The following is a 10,348-nucleotide window of genomic DNA, read 5'->3' as shown; positions in this document are numbered from 1 at the left end:
AAGCTGACAGTGCAGATCCTCAAATATACTAAGAGGACAATGAAACAACAGAGTGTCACTTGCCATCCCATTTCTGTATGATTAATTCAATGCGTATGGTACGTATACCAACCTCTACAGCCTTCAAGTAAGGGCATATGGTGCATGATAAATGTAGCATGAAGTATCTACTTTAAACTGGGTGATCATGATCGAAATTTTTTCCTTTAAAATCCCCCCTTTATTAAAACCATCTTCATTCGACTACACCCATCATTAGATGATTCCAATATTTTTCCTAAGGGGATTATTTGTCATGCACATTACGGTAATTCCATCATTGATAAGAAGAGCTACATGAAGACAATAGCACTTTGACATGAGTCAGCACTTTTTGAATACAAGCATGAAATAATTTGATTTGCTTGTGTGTGCTGACTAACCACTTAGTATCATGTGCAGAATGGATAAAACAAGTCTCCTAGACATACATCTATTTTAGAGTAGAAATTATACCAAATATCTCTCAATTTAAATTAAAACGGCAATTAAATATTAAGTCTCCTTGAATATTCCAGAAAACCTTAACCTATTAAAATACGTGATGTATTTAGATGGCAACAGATTACTGTAAATTCTTTACCAGTTATTTTCTTTATTTGGTGTTCTGGTTTGCCTTGATGCTCAAAATGCCACTATTGCAACCATTTGACATATAACCTTGCACAGTGCACACAAATATATTATATGCTCCTCTCGGCAACAGAATAAATTCAATGGGGAAATGAATTCCCAAAAGAGCAGGACATTGCTTTTCAAAATAAAGCTGTGTAAATACTTTCTTTGGTAATGTATCAATTTATATTTCAACCCGGAAGTTCAACAATAACTGGTGCATATTCTCCCAACTCCACTTCATCCTCCTCAGCTTCCTCAGGGCCAAATTCCCAACCCATCCCATTTGTCAACTGTTCTTTCAAATGCAATGCTCTAGCCTGTAGCCTTGCATCAACATTGTCACCTTCTCGAATGTTCTGAAAAAGAGCTCTTAGAGCAGCATATATTGCATTTTTCCCTGTGACAACATCAGCCAGAAGATCCCCAGGTACACTGTCATCCCCACATGATGATACTAATTGTAGTTCAAGTATTGACATAAACTCAGAAAAAAATGGAGTGTGATGCACCAATGCTGCATCAGCTCGACAGACAATTCCAACAAGCTGCATCCAATGTTCAAAAGCCTCCAGGCTTTGCCCCACCAGAAAACAAACAAATGAAAACTGCATCTCACCAAGTAAATCTGATGGCCTGCAAAGAAGGGAATATAGGAATTTACACTGTTGTCAGAACAAGAAAAAGGATGATAAAATGTGAATGGAAATGGCAAACAACATTTCTACAAAAAAACACATATAACTATCTTGAATTCAATGAACAGAATAAATTGCTCAAAAGATAACTTCTGCACATTCCACATAGCTGAAATTGGGGATGCCCTACCTAAAGCCTTCAAGTTTTATTATTATGGAGAAAAATTGTTATTTACTCCACTGATCTCCACCACACATTTGGTTTTGATGCTTGTTTTTATGTCAAATTGCATGTTTAATGTCAAAGTTAAGGAGTTTTCCTCTTTTTGCTAAGATTGATGAGGTCATAAGAATTCACTAGACTTCAATGAAATGAATTTGTTGATAAAACCTCTACTCTTCAATAGATATTAGATCCAGCCAACTAAATTTAGCAAACATACGTGGAACTCCTTTAAAGAAGTTTGAGGACCTCTGACCTAGATAACAATAGGGTTTGTTTTCCAAAACTAGAAGTTTATGTAGTATTCCATATATATTTTCTATACTAAGGATTTTCAGAACAATAAATCTTGACAACATTTTCCTCTCATTTAAATTTCACATGCAATTTGAAAAGTTTCAATGATAGCTCAATACAATTTTTACTAAATGCTGGTAGTATAAAAATGCTATTTTTAGTAGTAATAAGCCAACTCATTATACGGAATTGTTATAAAATTTGACACCAATAATTCTGAAGCACTAACACACCTCTATGATCATTGTGTTCATCAGTCATATGTCATTCACTAAATCTTTCTCCAAAAGGAGATAACAGCCACCTAATGAGCAACATAGCACTGAGTTAATTGAAAACAGAGATCATATTTGTAACCATTGCAAAAAACTCATGTTTCCCAAAAATGGAATGACAATGATTAAATTTAAAAATAATCTCAATTGTTGGGAAACAACTTACCGATGAACTTAAATCAAATTTTTCTGTGTAATTTTTGCTCCTTATTCCATTTGGCTACGCTTATAATATGAAGTACTAGTTAAGTAGAAAATTCATTTACACATATTGAATTAAGAACCTATTAACTTTGGAAAAATGAGATGCTATTGTACAATTATCATTAGTTTATGGAATTTTTAAAAACTAATTTTTAGATTTGAGAAATGAGCCCATTATGTATACAAATGCATATCATTTACCCTTGCAGCATTTTGAAAATTTTACTAAAATAAATTGCAAGCAAGCTGTAGTAAAACAAGTGCTCGTAACTAAACCTTAATTTAAAGATTTATGTATCCCTGAGTGGGACAAATGATGCTGCCATGATGTAAGATTTATAAATGAACATTCACATCAATAATGGCCACTGTCAGTAATACACATCAGTTTTGTATGTTCTTTCTAATAAAGAAATATAAAAAGCCTGCACCAGAGAGAAGAGTGGGGAATACCTCTTGCAGTCACTGATATGGCCTGAGGATAGAGTACAGTGTCTCAGCCACGTGACACCAGGAGTGTCTAGAGCCAATACTTCAACAGATGGCATGAGAGAGTGACAAGATATGCCAAAATGGACCAAATCTTTGCCCAAGAGAGACCACAGAGTATTTCATTCACCCTGAGGACCGTTGATTTGAAAAAAATCAATTCATAGCACAGCTGCCATGGGGAATGACTTGCCAATGTCACACAGTGATTGCATTTCCTCATTCAATCCATTTTACAGGGTTGAATTCAACTGGATCTCACATTCAAAAACAAAGGCATGAGTTCACTTTACCCAGTCCTTTATCAAATCAAAGCAACACATGGATGCTTCTGTTTTGTTCCTGACACTCATGAAGTAAATGCCAGCTTCCTCATGTAAAAAGAGAAGATTCAAAATGATGAATAAAAATTAAGCATTTTTTTATCATGTGCTAAAATTGTTAACCTCTATATTCTGTTAATGCATAGACATTCATTTTGATATCATTTTAAAGAGCACAAATAAACAATATTTTTAATCATATAACATTAATTTAGACTAATGACAACAGAGTCAAGTAAAAGTAAAGAATAAAGACGCTTTTATTACAATACTTGTAAATGCATTTCAATCATAATACATATATGCATATCTTCCATTCCTACAACTCAAAAATTTATATTCTTGTAATTTATGCATTTTGTTATTTAAAAAAGCTGTAAAAATAATGATAACATAGAGCTCGAAGTGCCACTGTAACTTAAACCACCATGTGTTATTGCACTGATGTACTCACCTCTCACAACAAGAGAGCATCTTCTCCAGTACATAACTGGAGTCAAGGGAATGAAGAGTTATTTCTGATGGTGATGCACCTGGAGGGAAATGTTGTTCTGGTATAGGAGTGAAACGAAGTTCTGTCCCAGGGAATGGTTTCATTTTAGGAAGCAGGGCATTTTCTTTTTCTTCAAGAGTTGCTAAATGTGTGTAACTTCGGCGATTAATTCTTCTACTAGAAGAATTTCCAGTCTCTGCTTTCTCACATGGAATCAATTCTAAAGCTGATTTGATCAATCCTAACTCTGGGGTTAACTGTATCACCAACTTTTCTAAAAACAAAATATACGGAAACATAATTTCAGAATGACATATCAGAACAATCACATGGGCAAGAGCAAACTTTCAATAAACAGCTTTCCCAGTGGAATGGGAAAGCATAAAATTCAGTTTCACCAGAGTGGACAAACATGTTACCAGAGTCATGTTTGTCAGAGACATTTTGGGGAGAGGTGCCAAATACATCTGCACTGCTACAATAGAAACTTATGACCATTTACCACCAATGAATATGAGACAAAAAACTGATAGGCAAAAATTAGACAGCCGGAATGTATTAGGATGACAAGCATGGGCTAGAGCCACCAAGAAATGAGAAAAACTCAATCCAAGAGCAGGAGAATGCATTGATATAGGTTAAAAAGAGATGCACGAGGTTGTAGATTAAAGCACCAATGGCATGGCATTCATGCTTGAAATTGCCCAAGCAACTTAATTTACACAATATATGTAGTTAACAATACAGGTACAGGCTAATCTATGAAACAAATCAGAAGACACAGTTCCGTTCTGAACTTGAGTTCAATTTCTATCAGTATATACACACTGAACTCAATGAGCCCAGTATGAAATAATTTAGATTTTGTGATAGCTCATTTTGATGCTCGAGTACATACTAAGTGACCTATTCGGTAAGAGTTGAAGTGGCATATTCCACATGATTTGTAGATTCCAACCCAACTTCAAGTTGATTCATTCCCAAATGAACTCAGATAACTTCAGTAAGTTGTTGTACAGCCAATGAAGTTATTGGACACATACAACATGGACTACCTGACCGAGTGTGGTTTAGAAGAGAATTCTTTAACAGTTATTTGAAGATTGAGCCTGAGTGGAAAATTTTTATAATCCTAATACTATGTTACAGTCAGAATGGAAATTCAATAAATAATTTCAAATTCATAGTTTTTAATGATTTTTAATGTCTAAAATAGCATGTTTCAAGTTTTTATGTTTATCTGCTAAATCATTCAAAATTATAATATTTTGTTTAACATAATGATTCATAATTTCATTCCAATGAAGATTCAACATAATTCTATTTAATGGTTTGCAACTATGCAACTGGCATTTCTAGGAGTGCAGTTTATTTTATTGGTGTAATCAAAACATCAGGTGATTAATGTGAATCTTCATGCATTTCCATGAGTAAATTGATATTTATGAACCATTGCTAATGCTTTGGCCAGGAAACCATTTGCCAATGCTTGGCAAATGAACTAGATTCATTTTAGTAGATGCAAATTGGATATAACTTGATGCTCATAAAAATTTCTGACGCAAGGAAATAGTGAGGTCCTGAGGCTTGGGTAATTGATGTGAGTGAGTTCAGGGATCTGGAGAAAATAGTTACAAATATTTTGAACTTTATATTATGAATAAAAGAATTCCCAAAGTGAAAAGCGATTTTATTAAGTTAAAGACTTTTGCGCAGTATCCATGCTGCAGTAGGCATCCACTTCGATCATGTTTGCCCCATACATTGTAGGGGAAACACAGACTCATGAAATAATCTGTACGTACACATTGTAGTGAAACTTAAAAGTTTTCACGCAATAAATCCTAAATTTCCAGCATCAAATATATGAAGGCCCAAATCCCAGCAAACACCCAATAGCTGTAAATGCTTTATTTCACTTTCAGGAATTAGATAGATTCTTCGGAGTAACATTGGGATGAGCAGAAGTATTTTTTTATTCTGCAGGTGTAATAATGCCACTCCAAAACTTTTTGGTGTTCGCTGCATTGTCCTCCATTGATATGCTCCTGAGCTACCTCACTACCTCTTATTCAATTACAGAGATTCCCCGCATTCCATTAAAAGAAATTAAAGATTAAAACATTTACAAATATCTGTGAGTTGATTAACTAAATTCAAAGTCTTGCATGTCTGGTGTGCTAACTTTCACTATTACCAAGGAAAGGAATATTAACAATTTAGATTACATTCCACTCCACTACACTACTAGTGTTGTGGTGGAGTTTTTGAGTTAGTGTGGGGATTCAGTGATCATGAATTTGCACTAAGTAGAGTCTGAAACCATAAAAATTAGTTCTTCTCTTTCCCTCACCCTCACCAACTCTACCTCTTTGGCCCTTTCACCCAGCCAATGTGTGTCCAGTTCCTGCCCACCAAAGCCCTCCTCTTTCCTGTCATCAACAAGGGTATATATTTGCCAATATGTACATAATTTACACCTGAAAAGGCACACGGTTGAAACCCCAGTCATGTGAATAAAAATAGTACAGTGGAAACCACAAGTATTAATCATCAATTCTCTTCAATTGCTTATAGACATTGCACAATCCATCCCATTAATATTATGTCTAATATCATTACAGAGAAAGATATCAGATCATCATAGGTATGACAGCAGACCTCATGCCTAAAAAGGAAAATAGGGTTTGGTGACTTTTAAATGGTTTAATAAGGCAAAACACTAGTATGCCTCTTGAAGCCTCTCTGTGGAATGTAAACTAACGCATATGCTTTTGGAATGAGCCATTTTAGGTTTGATTTCCCATAGGTTGATATCTCGTCACCCAACAGAGGGAAGTGTTAAAAGTACAGTAAATTACTATTGTTTTATTTAACCATCTTAAGGACAAAAACTGATATTTACGAGATATGGCATCTTTGCCTGGATAAAGGTAACTCCGTGTATAAACAATTACTCACTTTAGTGATGGGTAACTGTGTTTTTTGGGACAAAAAATAAAAATAAGGGCAAATAGACAAGGTGTAAGAGTAAGCATTTATATATTTTGGGGGCAAATTTAGTAGAATTTAAATAGTTGAATTGATGATAAATCTAGAATTCTACAAGTCGCATAATAGCCCTAAAAGTAACGTGCTTCCCAAGGTTTCTACATGTTAAGAAACTAAACTGCAAAATTTCAACTCGGTAAATCGATTCCTGCTCCGTAAGGCCAGAATTTCACTATTTGTTGTAAAGGAGTGCAGGTGTTTTCTCAATAAGTGATTCTCCAACTTAAAGCGAAATTAGAATTATATGTGGACAAAAAGCTACCAGATATCTTGCCAGTCAACGTTTTCCAGGTCTTCCATATATCCAGGGGATAGGCGCCCAGAAATTTATCTAAGTTTAGAAGATTTTTCTTGTAGCGTGAAACCACCTCTGGTGCAAGAACTGAAAATTGATTACAAGAAATAATTACCAATTGCAAACAAATATTGAAATACATTATAATTTAATTCATTTTTTGTCCAATCACCTTCATTACTCAATGATTCCGTGTTAGGATCCCACTTTCTAACAAGACACTCTGTCTTTTCAAAGAAGTAGAAGAATCCAGTTCTTGGTGCTGCATCACCGTACTCATTAACAGGACTAAGGCAATAAAGAAACAAAGCATTGTTCACCGTAACCATTAATTGCCAATTAAGGACATGCAATTCCAAATACTAAATTTACCTGTAGAACACAAAATGTAGTCCAGGTGGAATCATTTTCACACCTTTGAATTTCTCTCCCGTATTCCATGATTTAAGATCAATGCCAAATTCTGTCCCCAACGGTACGTCAAGAATAATTAATACAGCCCCTTCAACGAGCATTTGTTTGGCAACTTCTTGGCCAATTTCCACTTTAGAAGTCGTTGCCATTATCTGAACTACTTTAATCCTAATTGCAACAGATATATGACACTTTGAACTCAAACGGGTGAGGAATACTGCACAGCTAATTTTAAGCTATATTTTTGCGTTCCATTGTTTCCAATCACGATCGATGACGATAACTACTGAAACCACTCTTACGAATAAATATAAACACCACCCTGAATGTGCGGGGTTTCAACACAAGAATTCGACATTATTAACAATTGAAAGCGTCAACCCGGTGTCCCTGGTCAAAACAATACGTAATATTACTCAATGAACGGGAACGTCAATAATACATAGATAAAATGTATTTTTATGAAGATTTTAGTGTTTGCGGTTGCCACAGACCTTACTTAACGTTATGGTTGTTGTAAGGAACGGATCGAGCTGGTACCGCCGCAGTCATTTACTTTTCGGTGTTTACACATTTAAAAACCCCATAGGATGTGACCCACGATTCAAGCATTTATATTCCAATTTATCGCAACAGTGTAATTAGCCTTAATCCTACAACTTTATTATTCCTAAGAATAGGCTTCTTTTTCTCGCATTACTTTTTTCTGTGAGAATGCAGAATTTTGCTATAGTTAAAGTACAAATCAATTGCGAATATTGTAATAGGTTTTATGAAAACTAAAAGGCATAAATAGTTTACCGTGACAAAGGAAATATTCCAACAAAGGAACAAAAAACCCATTGTTGTAAAAATGTGCCAACTATTCAAACGCATGTTCATCATACGGTGAAACCAGTATTGGAACTAATAGACATTATTGATACCTTAAATGTACGGTCAAGAAGATAAAACAGCCATCATAAGATTTTCAAACAAAGAGAGGAGTGGATTAGAAATAGCAATATTTTTAATCTAATAATTAGTATATCTTTATTCATGAGAGAGCCGCACTTACCACTATAGATGTTGTGAAAGAAAAACATGTAAACCCATACATTCATTATCGAGTTGAAGAGGTATATATGTATTATAATTTCGTTCTTGAGAAGTCCAGTTTAAAATATTCACTTAAGAAATACAAGGGGTATGAAATCTACCGATCCTCAATTACGTTTTTGAACGTATTATAGCTAGTAAGTCTTGCAGTATGGTGAAGTTTGATATTGAATTTTAAGGGAAGGTCATCCGATGGGTTGAAGGTTATAAACAATCTTCATTTGGTAATGTCTAACATATTTCTTGAACTCGTATTATGGCTGTGTATATTGCCTCTTAATGCATAGTTATTTACATGAATTAAGCCCTGGTTAGTGTATATGTTAAAGACCGGCATCACTCATAGCCTGGCAAATAGAGGGCTACAGTGATCATGATGGCCAGAGCTGGTTATATTCCAAACTGCTTTCTTTTGCAACATGAAGTGTCACTTGCATATCCCCAAAGCTTTAGGCCGTAACTCAGGTGACTGGAAAAACCTCAAATGTTCCTCGGGAACCCAGCTCTTAAGTCTCCTGATTAGGAAAAGATTCCCGGAAAGTTTTTTGGAGATTGCAGTTACACGACTTTTCTTTTTTGGGCCGTTTTAGACATCCCGCTTATAAATTGGTATTAGTATTAGAGTATTTCAGGACATCAGAAAGTGTTCAGGCCAGAAACAGGTGTTGATGACCGCAGACAGTGGGGAGGAAATTTGATCAGCAATTACCTCAATAATATCACTTAAGAGACCATAGATATTCTACTTTTTTAAAAAAAGAGTATTATCTTAAGGACCTGTGAAGAAGTTAGTAAATTCAGGGGGATGTATTGCTGTTTTTTTGTTATATTAGTTGAAGGGCCTATTTTCCTAATGGTTAAACAGGTAGCTTTGCATTTATTTTGGCAGCTGTCAATAAATGCTGCTTTGACATTGTATTCAGCCAGTATTACCTTCTAACGATGTTCCCTTTCGAACTCATTGTACATTTTCAGCGTAGCATCAATAGAATTTCTGTTAACATCGGAATAGTTCCGCAGCAGATGTTCTCTTAAATGTACAAGTTCAGGAGTAAACCAGTTATTTTTTTTATTAATTGGCTTAAGCTTAATTAATATTAGTGAAAATGTATGATTGAATATTAACATGACTGTTTCAAAGAACAATTCTGAAGGCCATTACCTGTAGTGAGTAAGGACACCCAATCTATTTCAGCAAGAATATGTTTGAAATTCGCCTTACAGCTTGGATTAATTGGCCATGTAATTTTAGTATTTATACCGTTCATAACTGAAGAACATCCAACACACTAAAGGCAATGGCACTGCGATCGAAGGATTATAAACATTACAGAATATTTCCGGGAATTGTAACCAGTAATACTATTTTTTAAGAATGCTGAGTATCTGGTTGGTTGAGTCGGCACAATACAGATTAAAGGTCCCGAGTAAAATATCAAGTTAAGTACTGTACCTTGAATCACAGGTTATATCAACGTTTAAGTTAGTCCCTATGACAGTATTAGCATAATACTTATGATGACACATCAAGTCCTCTAATTGATGACAGAAGATACTAAAATTGCCTCTTGGTGAGCGATAAATGGAGACAACAATCAAGTTATAAATCTTAAAGAAAACAGCGACAATTTCAAAGTGAAAGTCAACACAGAAACACTATACATCCGAAGTCTTAAATGCTTGATTTAACTATGCATACATTCCCCCATGTACGAGTGATTTACTACAATATGTACAGCTAAGAGTTAATCCTTGAAGGTGATAGAAGTCCTCTTGAAGCCAGAGGATATTGCATTTCCTATGGCTTAGGAAGTGTTCAATTTGACACAATTGGTTTCTAAGGGACTACAGAGCACTAGGACATCTTAAGATTTTTTGTTGGAGCTCTGAGTCA

The 10,348-nt window shown here is 34.9% G+C and overlaps 1 protein-coding gene across 1 annotated transcript; it reads right to left on the bottom strand.

Moving 5' to 3' along the window:
- Positions 1–541: 541 nt before the first annotated feature.
- Positions 542–7,704, bottom strand: LOC139690252 (protein AAR2 homolog). The gene is made up of 5 exons (XM_071587592.1): positions 7,315–7,704; positions 7,115–7,230; positions 6,910–7,029; positions 3,558–3,870; positions 542–1,290 (listed from the first exon to the last, which is right to left on the bottom strand). Exons 1-5 carry the CDS (start codon positions 7,503–7,505, stop codon positions 846–848), a joined length of 1,185 nt encoding a protein of 394 aa, XP_071443693.1. The 5' UTR covers positions 7,506–7,704; the 3' UTR covers positions 542–845.
- Between the last annotated feature and the right edge of the window lie 2,644 nt (positions 7,705–10,348).

This window comes from Hetaerina americana, unplaced genomic scaffold (genome assembly GCF_022747635.1).
Source record: "Hetaerina americana unplaced genomic scaffold, ioHetAmer1.1.p SCAF_3, whole genome shotgun sequence".
NCBI classification, from domain to species: Eukaryota; Metazoa; Arthropoda; class Insecta; order Odonata; family Calopterygidae; genus Hetaerina; species Hetaerina americana.
Note: the sequence above shows the minus strand (reverse complement) of the source record. Positions and strands in the feature narration are given on the sequence as shown.